Genomic DNA, 20,465 nt, shown 5'->3' with positions numbered 1-20,465 from the left:
GTCTATGGGTCCTCCCTCTACCACTCTACCACTGCCCCTCATACTGAAGTCCGGCTCCTCACACCACAGGCCCAGTGCTTGGGATGCCGCCTGACACACAGTAGCCTCCCCAAATGACATTACTAAAAACCTAAAAATAAGTGGATGATCACTTATGAAGACAAAAACAGGTCTGGAGATGGATGATGGTAATGGTTATACAACAATATGAATGTACTTAATGCCACTGAACAGTACGCTGAAAAACGGTTCAAACGGTAAATTCTGTGTTATGTATATTTTACCACAATGAAAACAAACAAAAAAAATGGATGAGTTCTAATCTCAGCTTTACCTGCAGCGAGTTCTCCTCCAAACCCCTTGCCCACTCCTTGGTAATCTCCTTATCAGATCCTGTTCTCTACATGGGAAAAGGGCCCCAACTCCCTTCTGGGTCCCCTCCTCTCTCTATACCCTTTTCCGGCTGGTATCGCCAGGCCCTCGGCTTTGAACACGGCTGTACTCTGAGCACCCCCCAAGCTGTTGCCCCAGCAGCCTGCTCACCTCTCAGTCAACGCCTGACAGCTGAGCGCCCTCCCGCCCCAGCCGGCTCCACAAACAGCACCTTCCTCTAGATGCTCAAGTCCTCCATCTAGGTGTGATCCAGCCCCTCCCCTTGCCCCAATTTCCAATCCACCCGTGTGGAGAGTCCTGCTGCCCCTTCCGAAGCGCACCCAAGGTCCACCCACTGCCTCCCCCACCCACCGTCTCTCCTCACGCTGCCTCCCCGCCTCCGCCCCTGCCCTCCCGGCAACTTGTCCTCCTCACAGTGGCGCAAGCAATCTTCGTAAAAGGCAACTCAGATCATCACTCGCCCGCTTTAAACCCTCCCAGACTCCTCAGCACTCTTGGGAGGATGTCCAAGTTCCTCCGGCCCCTCACTCGCCTGCCAGCCACGCTGGTGTTCTCCGTGTTCACTGTCCCGCCTCAGAGCTGTGGCCCTGGCTGCTTCCTCTGCCTGCACTGCACACAGGCCACCCTACAGGTCACCTCCTCTGAAAGGCCTTCTTGCCCCAAACATCTAAGAGGCCCTGGTCACTTGCAGTCACCCTTCCAATTCTTTGGGCACCCCCTCAACAGTACACTTAAAAATGGTTCAAATGGCAAATTGTGGTTTACTGATTACCGCCTGTCGCCCTGGCTAGAGAGGTCAGCCACGCGGGAAGAGACTTGTCTGCCTTGCTCGTGGATGGATCCCCAGCTCCTAGAACAGGCCTGGCACAGAGCAGGTGCTGTGCAGTGGTGAGTAGGTAAAGGGTCAAATCCACAGGCACCCACACAAATGAAGCCTGCAGTCTGGAAAGCCATCCACAGGCAGAGTGGCAGAAACAGGGGAAATCTGTGGAAGGGGAGGGCAGAGGGACAGAAGCCCTGCGCGTTGCCGAGGGGAGGAGGAGGCCCAACTAGATGATGACCATGACCATGACTCCCTTCACCTCGGGGCCTGCAGCAAAAACACGGCCCACCAATGTATGTGGGGAGCTTGACCCTCAGAGACGAGGCCCAACCCTTCGTGGGTGCCCCGCCCACACTGTGCTTCATGCAGAAAAACAGTCCTGCGACTCGCCCCGAAGGAGGGGAGGGAAACAGTCTGAAAGTCACAAAAATATATTAAAATAGCTGTTTTCTTCTCTCGGTGCTGGCTTCCCTTCTTAGTGCCCCTTACCCGCCACCCGCCACCAACTTTCAGGGAAAAAGATGCCCAGGCAGGTGCCCCAGCTGCAGCCTGGGGTCTGGGGAGGTCCCTCCAGCCTAGGAGTGACGGCGGCTAACAGTCTCTACAGGCTCGACGCCACCGCCGCCGACGAGGGGGCCGCTGGGAGGCCGGAGGTGCAGGAGGGTCAGGCAGGACGCAGCGGACAGTCGGGCCTTGCCACAGGGACAGAAAACAGAAAAGAAATGAACAGAGTGAAGAGACGGAGAGAGAGAAGTCAAAGCATCGGGGGGAGGGGGCAGAGGAGGGAGGGAAGTGAGGAAGCCAGGGGGGTGGGGGATACGGGAGCCCCTTCAGACGACACCCACCCTGGGGGACGGGGAGGCCCGGAGCCGGGGTTTGAGGCAGCAGATGTTGCTGAGAGGGAGGATGGGGAATGGAGGACAGGAAAAGGGCACTTGGCACTTGGAGAGGTAGAAAAGTGTGTCCTGCCAAGGCCACGGTCAGAGAGGAGAGAAAAGAGGACGCGAGAGAGGGGAAAGTCCCAGAGCGGCAAGGCCGGGCCACAATGACCGTCTCAGACTCAGAAACACCGGGCGAATCCCCAGGAAGCTCAGGCTGGCGGAATGCCTGAGGGAGACAAGCAGTGTCACCCGGCAGCCGGCAGGGGGCGTGCGCGCGCCCTCGCTGAAGACTGATGGAGCCTGGAGGCTGGAGAGGGGCCTGCGCCCCGCCCTTGGGCTAGAAGGTCCTGCGGCCCAGTCTTTTGAACACGCTCACAGTGCCCGCGTGGTCCATCTGGGCACCAAGGCCCTCGCTGGAGCTGCTCCCCCGGGGCCCCACCAGAGTCCTCTTAATGGTGACCTTGACCTCAGCCGAGGACTTACTCTTGGTGCTCGTGACCTGGCTGTCCTGGGCCTCCGGCACGAGGGCAGCCTTGCCCAGTCTCTGGATGATGCTGACTTTGGATAGGGACTCCGGCTTCCTCTCGAGCCCAGGTCGTGAGGAAAATGCCAGGCGCCGCAGCGTTGGGGCAGCGGCCGTTGGCACCGAGCTTGTGGCCTTGGCTTTGACAGTTAGTGCGGGCTGGGGACTGGCTTTGGCTGGGGCCCGGCCTAGCTTCTTCAGGACCCCGGCATACTGCAGGACAGAGCTACTGCTGTCGTTGTCACTGTCCCAAGCCAGATCCTCGTCGGTCTCTGGGGTGGCCCCCAGGCGGCTGAAGACTCCTGTGGGCTGTGGAGGTCAGAGACAGGACAAGTGAGTCACTTAGTCGCTCAACATGCATTCACAGAGAGCTGCCTCATCTGTGCCTACGTCACGGGGCTCACAGTCAGGAAAAACACCCATCGGTGACGCACTAGACAGTGATCAGAGTCATGAGAGGGCAAGCCCAGGGAGCTGGAGGAGGCCAGGAGAGGAAGGCTCCCTGGAGAGGGACATCAGAGATGAGATCTGAAAACCGAGGGGAAGTGAGTCGAATAAAGAGGGAGCGGGAGGGGAGGCGAAAGGGAAGACCATTTGCAAAGGTCTACAGGCGAACGTGAGAGAAAAGGCAAATTTGGTCATTCGCTCCACAGACATTCTCTGAGTCCCAGGTCAATACCTGGCCCTGTGTTGGGCAGTGCTGGGGACCCAGTGGTGACCAAGACAGGCCTGGTCCTGCTCTCAGGGGGCTCACAGTCCAGTGGGGAAAACAGACCCAGAATCGGATACAGCACAAGTAATTCTCTAATTACGAGAGGGAATTCCCTGGAGGTTCAGTGGTTAGGACTCCGCGCTCTCACTGCCAAGGGCCCAGGCTCAATCCCTGGGAATTAAGATCCCATGAGCCTTAATTAGTGTTCTTGGGAGGAGAGGGGAGCGCTGGAGAGCAGGGTACAGGGAAGCCTCATCTCCTCTCAGAGTTCAGGACAGCCTTCTCTGAGGCATCAACGTTTAAGAGAGTAAAGAGTGCCGTCTAAGTCCCCAAGACAGGAATAAGAATCGTATTTACGGCACACTCACTACGTGCGAAGCTCTTTCCATGGCTGCACCTTCAAGCCACGTGATCCTGAGTGCTATGATCACACTCATGATAAGATTTAGGCAGTGAGAAAAAGCCAGAGTGGGTGAGCCCTGGTAAGCAAGGAACAAAAGGCAGCTGGAGAGCTCCACCAGAGTTACTCGAAGGTGCCACTTAAAGATGCTCACCAGGGCTTCCCTGGTGGCGCAGTGGTTAGGAATCCGCCTGCCAACGCAGGGGACATGGGTTCGAGCCCTGGTCCGGGGACATCCCACATGCCGCGGAGCAGCTAAGCCCGTGCGCCACAGCTACTGAGCCTGCGCTCTAGAGCCCGCGAGTCACAACTACTGAGCCCCCATGCCACAACTACTGAAGCCCACGTGCCTAGAGCCCATGCTCGGCAACAAGAAGCCACCGCAGTGAGAAGCCCGCGCACCACGACGAAGAGTAGCCCCCGCTCGCCGCAACTAGAGAAAGCCCGTGCGCAGCAACGAAGACCCAACGCAGCCAAAAATAAAATTTTAAAAATTTAAAAATAAATAAATAAAGATGCTCACCACTGCACCAGACAGCCCCCGCGCTACGCAGCCATACCTCACTGAGTCCTCACGACCACGCTGTGAGGTACTATACGGAGGAGGAAACTGAGGTACAAAGGGCTCAAGTGACACAGTCAAGGCCATGCAGCCAGGCGGTGGCAGAGACGGATTTGTGCCAGGCGATGGGCTCAGGCTGCGTCTCCCAAGCACATGCCATGGTTAGGCCTGCGGGATCGCAGGTGGAGGAAGAAGAGCGGGCTGCGCCTGAGCACGTGGTGAAAAGCCTCTGAAGGGTTTCCCGAGGGCGAGGGGGGAGGGCCTGTCCTGGAGGCAGCACGTGCTGCCGCTGTGGGCGAAGGGCTGGAGGGGTTCACAGGAGCTGTGCAGAGGCCAGCTAGGAGGCCACTGCCCTACGCAGGCAGGGAGAGGTGGCAGACAGGTGGGGACAGATGGCCCCATCAGACTCAAGACTGCCTGGAGTGGGGACAGTGGGGCACCCGAGACAGGGCCCAGGGGACGTTTTGCTTTGGGGAAAGATGCTGAGGACAGTTTGGGGACATGGTGGGGGGAGGGGTCCGAGGGCGGCATCCATGAGTTGCCAGACCCCCGGGGCTGGAAATCGGGAGAGAGATCGGGATAGAAGACAGACAGGGAAGCCACCAGTGCAGAGAAGGGCACTGGGCCTGGAAAGGTGGGTGAGACAGGGTGAGATGTATGTGGGAAATGCCAGGAACAACACCCAGGGAAGACAAGAATTTCCGAGTCCCCAGTGGCTCCCCCATTTCCAACTCACTTTATTCCCCATCGCCGTGTCTGCCTTGGTCTCGGCGCCAAGGCGGTCAAACACAGACGTCCTGTGGAGACCTGGGAGGGAAGTGAGGCCATGAGCCAGCGCCTGCTGGGTGGCCCCTGGGGGCCCAGGCCTGGCTGAGCACCATGCAGACAGGGAGGGGTCGACACAGCCAGCCCAGACCCAAGGCAGCTCTGGTCCAAGCAGGCACCGACTGGGCCCAGTTAGGTTTTACGTCTATGTTGTCGGCTAACACTGACCTTAACCCACACATTTCTGGCTAGTGCCAAATGTGGGAAGGATCAACTAAAATGGACACTCCCGGTCCTCACACCTTAGTACCAATTCATGAAGTGTATATGCGGGAAGAGTTCTTAATCCCTTCTGGTTCCTTTCCCTATTTTGGGGGCCATGGGCCTCTCAGAGAACCTGATGAATGGTAATGCTCTCCCTAAGTTACAGCCTAAAGAGCCACTAACAGGAGAATGCTTACTAGATTACAGCATAGAAGTACTATGAAAATATTAAACGACCATTAAAAAGAATGAAGAAGATGAAAAGATCTTCAGTAAAAAAGTTACAGAACAATACATATAGGACAATGCTATTTGTGCTTAAAAAGAAAAAAATGCCTGGATATGTGTAAATGTACAAACAGATGCATTTACATTCACAGATGCTGGTCTGGAAAGGTTAACAATACGTGTGGGATATGGGAGTGAGGGGAGAGAGTTTGTTCTTACTGTACATGCTTCTGCATCCACTGGATGCTTTTCCATGAGAACGTTTACAATATTCTAAATGGAACACCGTAAGGAAGACCATCTCTGTACCACCAGGTTCAAATCCCAGCTGTGGACTGAATCTCAACCAGACACCTCTGGCTCGTAACGACGGTTCCTACTGTTTTGGGCACCTGCCCTCAGCCAGGCACAGTCACTCACTTAACAGGCAGGCTAGCACTGAATCCGTGCCACGGTCCCTCGGGGAAGAGGCGCCAGCTGAGGCACTGAGGAGCCCTGCTATGCTAACTGCGGGACAAGAAGACAGAGGCAGTGATGCCTCCCCCTCTACCATGGCCACCATCACTGTCCCCTCGGTCCAAGGCCCCCTGGACCCCATCAGAGCCTGCTTCTGGCCCAATGCCTGTAGGACGCGACCAACCCTGCAAGATGCAGCCAAGGGAAACACAGTCTGGGCCGCCCACTCCCCACCCACTCCCCACCCACTCCCCTCCCACTCCCCACCCACTCCCCACCCACTCCCCACCCACTCCCCACCAGGGCCAGCACCTTTTGCTGCCTGCTGCTGCTCCAGGATCTTACGGGTCCGGGGGGTGGTGCCTTTGGGCATGGTGATAATGTACTTCCCCTCCATCTCGGCCGTGACCCGGCGCCGCTTGGTGGGACCAGTCAAGCTCTCCTCCTCCCGGAGGGCCAGGGCTGCTGGGGGAGGAGGGGGTGGTGAGCATCTTCTGGGATGGAATGATCTCCTGGGGTAGGGGCTGGACGCCCTGCAAAGGGCACACACGTGCCCTTTATCGCCATGCTTTCAGGTGACTGGAATCCCTTATCCTCCCAGCCACCCCCAAGGCCACTGGCTGAACCACCGGGAAACTCAGGGGTCTGGGCACAGTGGGGTCGCAGGAGGCTCCCAGTGGCGGGCCTCCCGGGCTCTCTGTGGCTCTGGCCCTCTGGCCCCCAGCAGGCTCACCTCCCAGCCCAGCCAGAATCCCCTCAGGTGGGGAAACTGCTGGGTGGTGGAAAAACCATCTAGGTGGTGCTTTCACAGGTGTAATCACTTTTTAAAAATTAGTCAAGGTATATACTTACAATCTGTGCATCGTGCGTAAGTAAATTACACCTCAATTTAAAAGAAAGACTCTCCTCAAATGTGTTGAGTTGAAGAGAGCCAGTCCCTCCCAGGCTCCCCATCTTTTCAATACTTTAGAAATGAATTTTAACTTTCTTGCTCATGGCACATAAATCGAAAGATCAGAAGGAGGATGAGGCACTTGCAGACACACGTGGTCAAAAGGGGGCACGTGTGATGGAGGTGTACGGGGCGTGATGGGGCTGGGGGCCAGGATAGCCAAGCCCCCACCCTGGGCCTCTGTTTCAACTTGGGCCAAGATCACTGCTGTGGGGATGGGTCCGACAAAGGCAGGAGAGCGTGATGGACAGGAGGACCTGGAAGCCCAAAGGCCGGAGTCCCATTCCCAGCTTACCAGCTGAGACCTGGAAGAGGAACAGCGGCCAAACATGGAAAAGTCTGTGGAAGAGGAAGGTCTGGGAGAAGGGAACATCAGGGCAAAGGCCCCACGACGGGAAGCAGCCTCGAGGGGAACCGAGGCAGCAAGCGAGATGTGAACCCACGTGTCGCAGGGCCCAGTAAGGCCATGGGGGAAGATGACCTTGTTAGTGGAACAATGGGAAGCCCTGGAGAGTTCTAGACAAGGGTGTGAAAGGATCAGATTGAAGGTCTTAAAGGATCCCTCTGGCCGCTAAGAGGAAAGGTAGCTTCTTTACCTTTGACCCCAGGCATCAAGCACAGGGCCGGGCACCACTGCGGGGCTCAGTGACCATCTGTTAAAAAAGACTGAACCACCCATAGTCAACAATACTGTACTGTACACTTAAAATTTTGTGAAGAGGGTAGAGCTCACGTTAAGTGTTCTTACCACAATAAAATAAAAAGTACAAAAAGACTGAAACAGCCACCGCATGAGAACTGCAGTGCACCCACGCTTAAAGACACCATCTCGAGTGCTTCCAAACATCCTCTGGGGAGGGTGTCACCAGCCCCCTTCTACAGTGAGGCCCACAGAGGTGCAGTGATCTGACCAAGTCTGAACACTCTGGACACCTTGTAGCCTCCAAAGCACCCTGCAACGTTGGGAACATGTCCCCCAAATACCGTCCGCTGACCCACATTCACCCCCAGCTCCTCCCACCACCTGCCTGAGCCCCCTCACCGGCAGCCTTGGCACTCCTTGCTGCCATCTTGTTGGACACAGTGACAGAGATCTTGGAGGTGCTGGTGTCCGGCCGCCTGGGGGGAGTGCCGGGTGGGGAGTCTCGGTTCAGGCTGTTGGTGATCATCCGGGAGGCGGCTGCCGGGAGGAAAAAGGAGAGTCCAGTGGGGCGGGGCCCTGGGAAGGGGGTCAGGATGGGGAAGGCAACCTTGGGACCGCAGCATGGGGAAAGGGCAGCCAGAGGCACCCTGTGGCTGCACTGTCCAGACGAGCATGCTTGGGGTGGGCCTGTCTTCCCAGGAACTAGCCCGCCCCTCCCTGCCCTGGGGGCCTTTCCTGAGGCCCCAGACCAGATGGGTTCCTAGCACACTTCACCTATCGGTTACCCAGCCCTGCACTGAGCATTTCCCTCCCCTCTCCCTCCACCACACTGGCCTCCAAGATCTTCCTCGCTCAGCAAGTGCTCAGCAAGTACACGCCCGCTCAGGGCACTTGCTGTTCATAGGTCTGGCGTGCAGCTCCCCCAGTAGCAATGGGCTTGCTCTGTCTCTGCATTCAGGTCTCCTCTCAGGTGGCATCTCCTCAGAGAATACTTCCCTGCCCTTATTACTGCTTGACATTAAAATTACATTTATTTGTTTACTGGTAGACTCTCCCACAAGACTGTATTTATAATAATACAGAGGAGACACTGTCTGTTTATTGCTGTATCCCCAGTGCCAACCACAGTTTCTGGCACTTCACAGGTCTTCAGTAAACATCTACTGAAAAGATGAACATGGTCACCGAACCTCCCAACACCCCTACTAGACAGGCTCCACTGTAAACCAATTTTATAGATGACGAAACTGAGACTCGGGGAGTGGGGTCACTCAGCCAGTGTCCTGGGCAATGTGGGTCTGGCTCCAGTTGGGCTGGGGCAAGAAAAGAGGTGACCTCCCTCAGAGGTGGAAAGCAGTCTCTGGCCCCCCTGAATTCTGTGGAGCAGGAGAAGGGATGTCCCAGGGTGCAAGGTGGGCTACAGCGAGCAGACTGGAGGGCCAACTCCAGCGGGGGGAGGAGACGGACTGTGTCTCCAGGTGCAGCTGCTGCTAGCTTCAGGGTGCGGGTTTGCTGAGCTCTTGGGGAAGCCCTGCAGGGAGGGGAGAGGGGGAACCTTCACGCTACTAGCGCTTGCTCAGCAGGCCCAGCACCAACCCCCGCCCCACAATGGCTTTCAGACTTTGATATTTTGTCCTACCTACCCCCAAAAAAGCCTTCTCTCTTTCTGCCATGTGCTGTCTCTCAAAGCCTCCTGAAGTCCCCCATAATGACCCTCAACACCTGATTATAATTCCATATTGCTTGGTTACTTTTTAAATTATAACTACAGCATACAGAAAAAGACATCAAACCTACACAGATCGTTTAACATCAATTCCCATATACCCACCACCCAGGTCAGGAACGGGAATACTGCTGGCACCCAGAAGTCCGGGGATTGGCCCTTCCCAACGAGACCTTCTCCTTCCCCACCACCCAGGAAGAAATGGTCGGTTTTCAGGCCTGCTCACTGCTGTTGATGATTTGGCATACACCCTCCCGTGATCTTCCCAAGACACTTCTTCAGCCCGATAGGGGTGGCTTGCTTTCTTTTTTTTTTTGGCCTCGCCCGGGCCCCGGCAGTGAAATCGCCGAGTCCTAACCATTGGACCGCCAGGGAATTCCCAGGGGTGGCTCTCTGATGAGTGGCTGTGTGGAATCTGCGCCCAGAGCCTCCACTCACAGCACTCTGACAGGCCAAATGCAACACGATCGGGATTTTCTGCTACAAAACATAAGCAGTTGAGAGGGCCTGCCTCTTGCAATGGCCACAGAGGGCAAGGTCTTGCTTAAAAGGGATATGGTGTTTTCTCACGCCAGGTAAGCATCACCTGGGTGGAGGGGAAAGAGCTCTGTCTGTGAGCCACTGAAGCTGAGTTGCAGTCAGACGCCAGAGTACAACGAACTGTTCTTTGTTCCTCCCAGTGCAGACACACGTGTTCAATATTACAAAGTGTACACAAGTGACCGGAATGTTTTGGGGTACTCTTCTCCACCCTTTTCCATCTGTGCCTGTTTCCCCTACTCTTTTCACTGCCTATTTTCTCCATCAGTATTTTTGTTTTAATTTTTTAAACTTATTTTGAACTATTTAAGAGACTCAAAATAGCAAAAAAAGTACATACTACCTGATTACATTTATATAGGTTTGAAAGACTGGCAAAACTAACCTAAGCTGTTAGAAATCAGGGCAGTGGATACCCTTGAGAGATGGTGAGTGACGTCAGTCATCTTTTCTGTTTCTGGATTTGGACGCTGCAGGCTACATGCGTGCTCCATTTGTGAAAAGTCATTCAGCTGCCCCTTTGTCATCGGAACCCTTTTCTGTATGTCAGTTGAGGGGGACCATTGCAGAAACGAACCCAATTTGTTCAACTTCCCTTTGTCCGTGCCTTTGGGTAGGCCCTGACCACACTGATGCTGGGCTTAGCCATGTGACTGGCTTTGGCCAATGGGACAGAAGCAAATGTTATACAAGCAGAGACTTAAGAGGTGCTTTGCACATTGGGTCCTGCCTTCTCATGCTGCTTTTGGGAACCCTACAATCACCACGCTGTAGATGAGCCTGGGCTAGCCTGCTGGATAATGAGAGACATGTGGCCAAGTCACCTCTTTTGGCCCAGATGACACCAAGCCAACCATCAGATGTGTGAGGGAGGCCATCCTAGATCAAGAGATCTAGGAGCTGCCAAGTGACCACTGAGATCAGTTGAGCTGTCCCAGAGCAGAAGTGACCAGCCAAGTCACAGAATCACGAGAAATAAAAGTCTGTGTTTTCAGCAACAGGGATGGACCTAGAGATTATCATACTAAGTGAAGTAAATCAGACAGACTTAAAAAAATGATACAAATGAACTTATTTACTAAACAGAAATAGACTCACAGACAGAGAAAACAAACTTATAGTTACCAAAGGGGAAAGGGGGATGGGGCTGGATAATTTAGGGGTTTGGGATTCAAATATACACACTACTATGTATGGAGTAGATAACTAACAAGGACCTACTGTGTAACACAGGGAACTATACTCACTATTTTATAATAACCTATAATGGAAAAGAATCTGGAAAAAAAACATATATATAGGGAATTCCCTGGCGGTCCAGTGGTTAGGACCCTGAGCTTTCGATCCACTGCAGGGGGCACGGGTTCGATCCCTGGTCAGGGAACTAAGATATATATGTGTGTGAGTGTGTGTGTGTGTGTGTGTGTGTGTGTGTGTATAACTGAATCACTTTGCTGTACACCTGAAACTAACACAACATTGTAAATCAACTATATTTCAATAAAAGATTTTTTTTAAAAGTCTGTGTTTAAGCCAGTTTTGTGGTGGCTTATTAAGCAGCAAAAGCTAATTAATACATATGTTAAATTTTTTAAGTGTCACATTGCTGAAAAAAACAAAGGTATAAATACAGTTGATTCTTACCATTCAGATTCCATTTTGTAAATTCGCCTGTTCACAAACTTATTGGTAACCTCAAAACGAATACTCACGCTGCTCTGTGGTCATTCACAGACACGCACAGAGGGGCAAAAAACTTGAGTCGCCCAACACACGTTCCCAACTGAGGTCAAACAAGGCGACGCTCTGCCTTCCTGTTGCAGCTCTCACTTAGTAAACAGGTCTATTTAGTGCCACAGTCTATTTACGGTCTCCTTATTGCTATTTTCACATCTTTGTGCTTTTTGTTAGTGGTTTTGCTGTTTAAAATGGCCCCCAAGCATGGTGATAAGGTGCTGTCTAGTGTCCCAAGTTCAAGAAGGCTGGGATGTGCCTTATGGAAAAAATACGTGCGTTCAATAAGCTTCGTTCAGGCAGTTTTAGTGCTGCGGGCTGTGAGTTCAATGTTTATGAATCAACACCATATATTAAATAAGGTGTCTTGGAACAGAAACACACATAAATAAAGTTGTGTATTGGTCATATGATGAAAATGTGGTGACCCCGTATTCCCTGGGAGAAGTGATTCAGTATTCACTGACTCGGTGTTCGCAGTGGCTGTGTAGAATGGAATGACCACAAACGAAAATCCACTGTATATACAGCCACTCACTACCTAAGAGACAGAGCCTCGGATGGCTTTGCTTCCACCTCTGCGAACTCCAGGTGTGTCCCCTTCACTGCCAGAGTGTAAGAATGAAGAAAAGGAGGCCTGAACATATGGGACTCACCGCTAGAGGTGCCTCGGCGAATCTCGCCTGGAAGGGGGCTGGGGCTGCAGGGCACTGACTCAGTGGCAGCTTTGCACATGTCCTGTAAAGAAAACAGGTGCCCGGTTACCATGGGGACAGGGGCATAAGCTGGCGGAAGAGGGAACCCAGATATCTAAGCAAAACTCGGGGAATCAGAGCCTGAGCTGTTAGAGGTTTCAAAACATTTCCCTTCTAATCATAATGAAGCACCAGATACACCCAAGCTGAGGGACATGCTACAGAACACCTGACCAGTACTCTCCAAAACTGTGAAGGTCATCAAAAACCTGGGAAGACTAGGAAACTGTCCCAAATCAAAAGAGACTAAGGAGACGTGAGAAGTAATGCCATGTGGTATCCTGGAACAGAAAAATGACATTAGTGGAAAATCTAATGAAATCCAAATAGTCTATAATTTAGTTGACAATAGCATACTACTAATGTCCATTTCTTAGTTTCGACAAATGGACCGTGGCTCTGGAAGATGTTAACATTAAGGGAAGCTGGGTGAAGGAAGTATAGAAACTTTCTGTACTACTGTTGGAACTTTTCTATAAATCTAAAATTGGTCTCAAATTTAAAAGTTTAAAGAAATCATTTTGCTCAGTGACCTCCGTGATAACTCAGCTAACGTCCCTGGCTTGAGAAAGCCCTCGCTGCGGGGTCTTGCCCTGGATGGTGGACAGACGAAGACCTGTCCCTGGGATGGAGGGAGCTACTAAAATTGACGAGAATAACCCCAGCAGCTGTCACTCGGTAAAGTGGAGTGCTGGAGAGCGCAGCTCTAAAGCAAGCTTCCTTCTCAGTCAAGTGGAGGAAGGAGTAAGTGAGCGCATATCCGTAGAGGACGAAGACAGGGCCTGACAGGCCACGGCAAGTGCTTGGTAAGTGCTAACTATCATAACTAAACAAGCTCTTCACTCCAGGCCTGGCACTTGGTGCTACATACACTCTCTGGTAAATGGCCACAGCGACCCCATGCAGCAGGGCTGTGTGAAAAGCCTGTTTTAGAGACTCGGGGAGGTGAAATCACTAGTCCAAAGTCACTGTAAGCAGAAGGGCCAAGAAGGGAACCACCATGTTGTTGGCCAAGCCACCAACTGGGTCCCACATAGAGAGCTCCTGTTCTGGGGACAGAGAAAGAGTCCTGGTACGGATAACTATCACGAGGAAGATGAAAACTAGTAATAATAATATTAAAGCGAGCCCCTACTGCGGCCTGCTGTTCACACTGTCCTAGGGCTTTATGTAACTTAGTACTCACAACCCTCCTGCGAAACTGGTTTGCCTACGTACATCCTACAGGTGGAGAAAGTAAGGTTCAGAGAGGTTGGGCAACATGCCCGATGTCACACAGCAAACAGTGGAACCAGCCTTGGAATCCAGTCTGCCTACCTTTACTTCCAAGCCTCCAGTCGGCTCTGCCACTGCCCCCCTACCCCACCCTAAATCCAGGGACAGAGGGGTCGAGTGGAGCACCCACCTGGCGGTGCACCACCTTGGCATGCTTGAGGATGGCAATGATATCGCCCACCACAGTCACGCCCAGCTCATTCATGATCTCCTTGTTGAGATCCAGCAGCATGCTCTTCTGGATCCTGCAGGGGAGGGTCAGCAGGGAGGCCACAGTGGGCCAGGGTGGGTGGGCCAGCCAGCCCCCTGACTCCCCTCCTTTCCCCAGGTTCAGCCCTGTCCCCTCGGCAGCCTTACCTGTTATCCACAAACATCACTGCGTAATTGACAGCAGGTCCCGGAGGAATGCCGGCTTCCTTAAAGAACTGGATCCACTCGGAAGTGGCTGGGGGATGGGGGCATGGACAGGGCTCATTATTCACATTACTCTCCTTAGAGAAGAGCAGCAGCAAACCACAACAGCAGCAGCTCCCGCAAATTAAATGCTTATCAAACGCCAGGCCCTGGGCCTGAGAGCTCTGCATATACGATGCAGCTAAGCCGGCCTGACAGCCCTATGGGTTAGGCAGCATTGACGCCCCCATTTTGCCAGTGAGGAAACTGAGGCAGGGAGAGGTCGGGGGACCCTCCCCAGGCCACCCTGCTAACAAGAAGCAGACTTCCGAGGCCCTGTGCTTCCATACCGCCCTTCTCCTTGCAGCTCTGCCCTGCTCTGGAGCGTGACCCGCAGCAATCACCCCCCCCATGCTTGGCCAATGACTGGTTTGGGGGAGCCAGGACTCTGGGTTCTCCATCCAGGTCCCCATCAGCAGGTGTGGGCCCCAAGGGTGACAGGATTCATAGGTGGATGGAAAGAAGGGTTGCAGAGCTGACCCCTGGGTGTCAGAAGCAACCCCCCTCTACACACACACACAGAAGCAGCCCGGCCTCAGAGTGAGCATGTCTGGAGCATGGGTTCAAATCCTGGTTCTGCCATCTCCCGGCTGAGGGACTTTGGGCAAGGTAACGCTTGGTGCTTCAGTGTCCTCTAGGGTAATACATTCAACAAGTATGTACTGAGCACTTGGCACACACCAGGTCCTCCTCTAGGCACTGGGGATACCGCAGGGCACAAGACAGAGTCCCTTTCCTCATGGAGCTGACATTCTAGTGATAACAGCACTGACGTCCTTGGTCATTGTGCAGACAAGAGAAAGTCCACAAAGAGGGCTCTAAGTGGCACAGGGCCCAGAGGATGTCCTCAACCCATTGCAGCCATCATGATGATGATGAAGGGGATAACGGTGATGATGATGCCACCGCTACACATGGAGCCAAGACCAGGCAGACCCCATCCATGTAGCTTTATTGCTTCCAAAGTTCTTTCTTGGCCTCTTGGGTGTGACCTTCAAACTGACCCTGACCTGTCAGGCCAGGTGTTAGAGAAGATCATTGGCTCCAGGGAGAATTTTCTTTCACATTTTAATATCTCTGAAACTAGGATTTACCTCACAATTGATGGTGTGCCAGAATTTAATTGGCAACATTGTTTTCTTTATCTTTCTCCTGGTACATAACAGTACATCCAACAATCCATGCTATTTTAGATAAGAAGAAAGTTGGTGTTACTATGCCCATTTTGCTGGTAAGACAACTGAGGCTCAGAGCAGGGAAAGAGACACACTCTGGATGAGACACTGCGTGGGTGGGGGGTAGGGGGCTCAGGTGCATCCCCTCCCGAAGAGGCCCCTGCCCACCCAGCCACAGGCCAGTCCCCCTGGGCCTGAGGCAAGTGAGGAGCTCATGCCCTCAGGACATCCTCCAGCAGCCCAGAGGAAAGGCGGACCTTTTTCTACTTTTCACAGGCACTATCCACCTGTCCAGGCATGGGGCCCTGGGTTCCCTTAGCCAAAAGCAGGCACCTTTGGTCTAAGTGTCAAAAACTACCACACAACAGTTCCATTTATGTGAAATGTCCAGAAGAGGTAAATCTGTAGAGATCTATAGGGACAGAAAGTAGATTAGTGGTTGCCAGGGACTGGGTGGGAGAGCAGGGGGGAGGGGGAGTGAATGCTAATGGGTATTCGGGTTTTGCGGGGAGTGATGAAAATATTTTGAAATTGATTGTGGTGACGGTTGCATAACTCTGCGAACACAGAATATAAAGACCATTGACTCGTACGCTTCAGTGAATTGTACGAAATGTGAACTGCCTCTCAATTAAGCTGTTATTAAGGGGAGGAAACACACCACATAGGTTGGGGGTAGCTAGCTGCCTGAAGCAACGTCAAGGAACTGCAAAAGTCCTCCTGTCTGGTCGTCACCATCATTTCGTGTGATACTGAAGGAGGAAAATATGCTGCCAATTAAATGATCACAAGCACCAGCTGTAAGATGAACCCCCATTTCGGAAATATTAATATGGGCCACGACGTGTGTCTTGGACTCAGAGGAGTGGCTTGCTGTACACACCAGGAGACACGCACTAGAAGATTCACGGCAGCTTGTCTGCAACCCAGAAACAAACAATGCAATACCCACTGACAATAGCATCGACAAACAAATGGTGGCTGCCCACACAGTAAATACTACGGAGCAGTGCAAAGCAAAGAACTGCAACTACACAGAGCACCAGAGATGACTCAGACACTGCACTGAGCGACAGAAGCCAGACGCGAAAGACCTCACGGCGCGACTGCATTCACGTAAGTTCAAAACCAAGTCTATAGGAATGTTTTCATTAGTGGTACAACTATAAGAAAGGTAAGGAGAGATTATCACAAAGAGAAGATAGTGGTTTATTCCATCTGGAGGAGGGAGGGGGTGTATGATTGGGTTGGAGCCCTCAGGGGGGCAGGCAATATTCTAGTGCTTGACCTGGACGGTGGTTAGAGGGGGGGGTGCTTTTTTAAAACCTCTTTATTGAACTATCATTTTCACCCACAAAAGTACACACAAGTCGGTACATTTTCATGAACCAACATACCCATGTAGCCAGTCCCCAGATCAAGAAATGAAACATTTCCAACATTCCAGAAGCATCCCCTGCCTCACATCCCCCAGGCGGTCACTTCTCCCTGCCTCGCAAGGGCAGTCAACACTTTCTAGCAAGCATAGAGTGATTTTGCCTGCTTCTGTGCTTTACATAAATAGAATCATAAAGGATGCACTCAGACGTTTGCATTTTAATTGCTCTTATGACCACACAAATATGTTGTACGTACTCTTCTATACGTACAAATCTCCAAAACTTTAAAAGCTACCAGCTAATAATCTCTGTGCTTTGGCAATCCCCAAGTACAGAGTTCGAAGAGAATGTGCTGATAAAGCTCAGGAGAGTAATAACAGCTATAACATTTGTGAGAACCATGCCCAAGATTTCACATGCAATAACCTCCTAATCCTTACGACATCCCAGGATGTTACTATCTCCATTTTACAGGTGAGAAAATCGAGGCTCTGAGAGGTCATATGAGAAATCTGCTGGACTTCAGGACTTTATGGCCTGAAGTTCTTTATGGCCAAAATACCTTGTCAGCAGGCCCAGATACAGAGCGGAGGTGGATAGGCCCTGGGCAGGCCCTGGCCCTCCCTCCGCGTTCCCCGGAGCACAGCTGTTCCTGCCAGTGACCAGCCCTCCCTCCCCCAGCCTGCCCCCCCCTCGACCAAGGTCATACCTCAGAAAGGAGAGAGGGGAGAGGGGGCCCCAGAGAGAAGACTCACCCATAGTTACAGAGACCATTGTCTCCCTCGCCTTCACTCTGCTCCCTGGAGCCTGCATGAGAGAACAAGGGGAGAGCACCCATGAGTCGCCGCTGGCTAAGTGTCCGTCCCTCTCTCGCTGCCTGTCTGCCTGCCAGGGGAGAGTTCCTGGGCTGGGGGCTCACAGCCCAGGAATAGCCTGGAGCAGCTGGCAGGAAGTCAGCCTGGGGCAGAGCTGTCACCACAACTATCACTCCTGCCTCGGATAAGGCCCAGGGGCGGCAAATGTCCACATCTCCATTCCCACACACCTCACAAGTTTCTGGCTGGAATAAGAGAGGGACAGAAAAAAAGACACCCCCTGCCCAAGACCTTAACCATAAATACCCATTCATTCACCCATTCAGAAACTCTTTCCTGAGAACCTACTGTGTGTGAGACACTGTTCTAGGAGCCAGGAATACTGAGGTTAACAAAAACCAGAGCTTGAGGACTTCCCTGGCGGCCCAATGGTTAAGACTCCGCGCTTCCACTGCAGGGGGCACAGGTTCGATCCCTGGTCGGGGAACTAAGATCCCACATGCCGCAAGGCGCAGCAAAAAACAAACAAACTCCAGAGCTTGGCATCTAGGTGGGGACACGGGAAACAGGGAGACAGAGAGTAAACAAGCAAGCCAGATGACAATATCACGTGTCAGAAAGGCTTTAGCCTTATGGAGAAAACACAGAGGGCCCGGGAAGGGAGGGTTTGCAATTCTAAATGGGTGGTCAGAGAAGAGCTCTCTAAAGTGACATGTAGAGGCCTGAAGGGGGTGGAGGGGTGAGCCATGCAGTTTTACAGAGGAAGCGTGTTCCAGGAGAAGGTACAGCAAGTCCAGTGCCCTGAGCCAGGAACCCATCTGGCATGTCCGTGGGGCAGCAGGAACAGGGAGGGAGCAAGGAGGCAAGTGAGAGCGGCCAGGGCAGAGAGGTGGGGCACCCGTCAGGAGGGGGTCCCAGAGCAGAAATGGAAAACCAGTTTTCGCTCGGGTAAGATCAGCAGGTGCCAGAAAGGTGTTAAAGACATATCAGCCCCAACGGAGACTTCCTCCTGCACATGAACGGCAGTGTTGAAAGAGAACAGAAATCATTTCCTCACCTGATGCTTCGCTACTACCTGACTCCAGGACCACCTGTCCCGTGCTGCCCCGGCCCAAACTTCCCACCTGGCCCGCCTCCTCTTCTCAGTCCCTGCCCTCTCCCCTCACGCTGCTCCCCTCCACCCACTCCAGCCTCCAGTTCTGATCCTTTTCACCCACCCCGCCTCCGCCTCCTCTACAGGTGCAGAAGGCCCACTGTCCAGCACCTTTCTGTTTACCATCACGTACAATCTGCCCGTTCCCGCCCCCCCGCAACAATTCTGATGGTATCACAGAGATAGTACAAGAGTAAGGACTCTGGAACCAGACTTGCAGGATTCAAATCTGGCTCTACCACTTACTAGCTGTGTGACCTTGGCAAGGGACTTCACCAGTCGGGCTTCAGTGTCCCCATCTGTAAACCGGGATGGTACAAACATTACTTGCCTTAGAGGACTGCTGTGGGGCTAGATGAGTTTCTATGTACAAAGCGCTCAAGAGTGCCTGGTGTATACTAAGTACCTACTCTAGAAGTGCTGGTTCTTCTTATTCCCCAGCCCCCCACCCCAGCTTTCCCTCTAACACCCAAGTGCTTTGCCTGCCACCCACTTTTCACACAGAACGTCACCTGTGCCTGGAATGCTTGCTCCTCCTGTCCTCCTGGCAAGCTCTCCATCACTCTGCTTGGCTGCCACCTGCTTTGTGAAGCCTTCCCAAAGTCCCCGGATGTGAGGCTCTCTCCTCTACTCCCAAGTAGGATGACGAACATGACCACGGACATCACTTCACCCTGTACTTGGCTCCTAAGATCCCTTTTCCCTTTGGGATTTTACCACTAGACAAAGACAATACAACCAACATCTCTCAAAGAGCAAAAGGCATGGAGAGGCTTCAGTGAGTCAGACAGAGTAACAGCATTTCACACACCAAGCACTACCTATGCACCAGGACCAATGCCAGGCATCACACTGATGCCTCACAACCTCCTCATGAGTGAGGACTATAATTAGCCCCATTTTAATCAATGAAGAAACCAACTCATTGTGGTGCAGTCATTTGCCAAATGCCACATCTAGCAAGCACTTTACTAGGACTCAAAAACAAGTTCTCCCTGATTCCAGTGCCCATGCAGTAGCTCCTGCTGAATGTTTACGTGCCAGGCACTGAATATGTTCACATCTCAGTGACTCCTCACAACCACCTGTGGTAAAAAGTAAAAGTGATCTCCAAGTCACAGATTAGAGTGGCAGGTCCGAGGTCACACAGCAAGCAACTACAGGGCCAGGGTTTGAACCCAAGTCAGTCAGTGGCTATGATTAACACTGGTCAAGGGATTACTATGAGCCAGGCACTGTGGTCTGTCTGTCTTTACAAAGTTTCAGTTAACACTTACAAGGAGGCTCTAAGTACTGATATCCTCCCACTATAACTGCAGAATTCCCTGCTGGACTCAAGTGTCCTCTCTCCACCACCAAAAGCCCATCTCCAGCACTGACCTTCTGAACAGTGAAGATTATATAACATGAACAATAACAGAAAGATGACAGCTCCCCCAATTCAAGTAATCACCATGCACCAGACTCCTCATCCTAAGCCCTTAGAAGGCTTGGCTCCAAATCTCGATTTTACCACTTCCTAACCCTGACTCTGGGGCAAGTGGCTTAACCTTTCTGGATCTCACTCCCTTCAACTATAAAATAACAATGATAGGAGTTATTGTACATCAACTATACTTCAATTAAAAAAAAAAAAGGATAAGCATATCTATTCTTAAAGTGCTAAGCAGGGTTAAAAGAGTTTATAAATGCCAAGCCCGTAGAACAATGTTCAGTAGGTTTTGTACATGTGCATTAAATAAATCTTAAGTGAGTCAGGAAAAGGGTAGGATAGTCACTAAGCTGATGTCAGTCATATGCAAAGTGTGAGCTGAGAACAGAGTATAACTTAACAGGGTCCATGGAATCTGACAACATA

The 20,465-nt window shown here is 52.3% G+C and overlaps 1 protein-coding gene across 2 annotated transcripts; it reads right to left on the bottom strand.

The window, feature by feature from the left end:
- Positions 1 to 1,631: 1,631 nt before the first annotated feature.
- On the bottom strand, positions 1,632 to 17,489 carry C20H19orf47 (chromosome 20 C19orf47 homolog). Of its 2 annotated transcripts, XM_065899197.1 has the most exons (9): positions 17,395 to 17,489; positions 13,990 to 14,077; positions 13,763 to 13,877; positions 12,259 to 12,340; positions 8,002 to 8,139; positions 6,320 to 6,469; positions 5,031 to 5,101; positions 2,581 to 2,929; positions 1,632 to 1,908 (listed from the first exon to the last, which is right to left on the bottom strand). In XM_065899197.1, exons 1-9 carry the CDS (start codon positions 17,450 to 17,452, stop codon positions 1,808 to 1,810), a joined length of 1,152 nt encoding a protein of 383 aa, XP_065755269.1. In that variant the 5' UTR covers positions 17,453 to 17,489; the 3' UTR covers positions 1,632 to 1,807. The 2 variants fall into 2 exon arrangements, with proteins under 2 accessions (XP_065755269.1, XP_065755270.1); XM_065899198.1 differs by lacking the exon at positions 1,632 to 1,908 and having other exon boundaries at positions 2,435 to 2,929; positions 6,320 to 6,472; positions 12,262 to 12,340; positions 17,395 to 17,440.
- Between the last annotated feature and the right edge of the window lie 2,976 nt (positions 17,490 to 20,465).

Source organism: Phocoena phocoena, chromosome 20 (genome assembly GCF_963924675.1).
Source record: "Phocoena phocoena chromosome 20, mPhoPho1.1, whole genome shotgun sequence".
NCBI lineage: Eukaryota > Metazoa > Chordata > Mammalia > Artiodactyla > Phocoenidae > Phocoena > Phocoena phocoena.
This window is presented reverse-complemented; position numbering and strand designations above follow the sequence as displayed.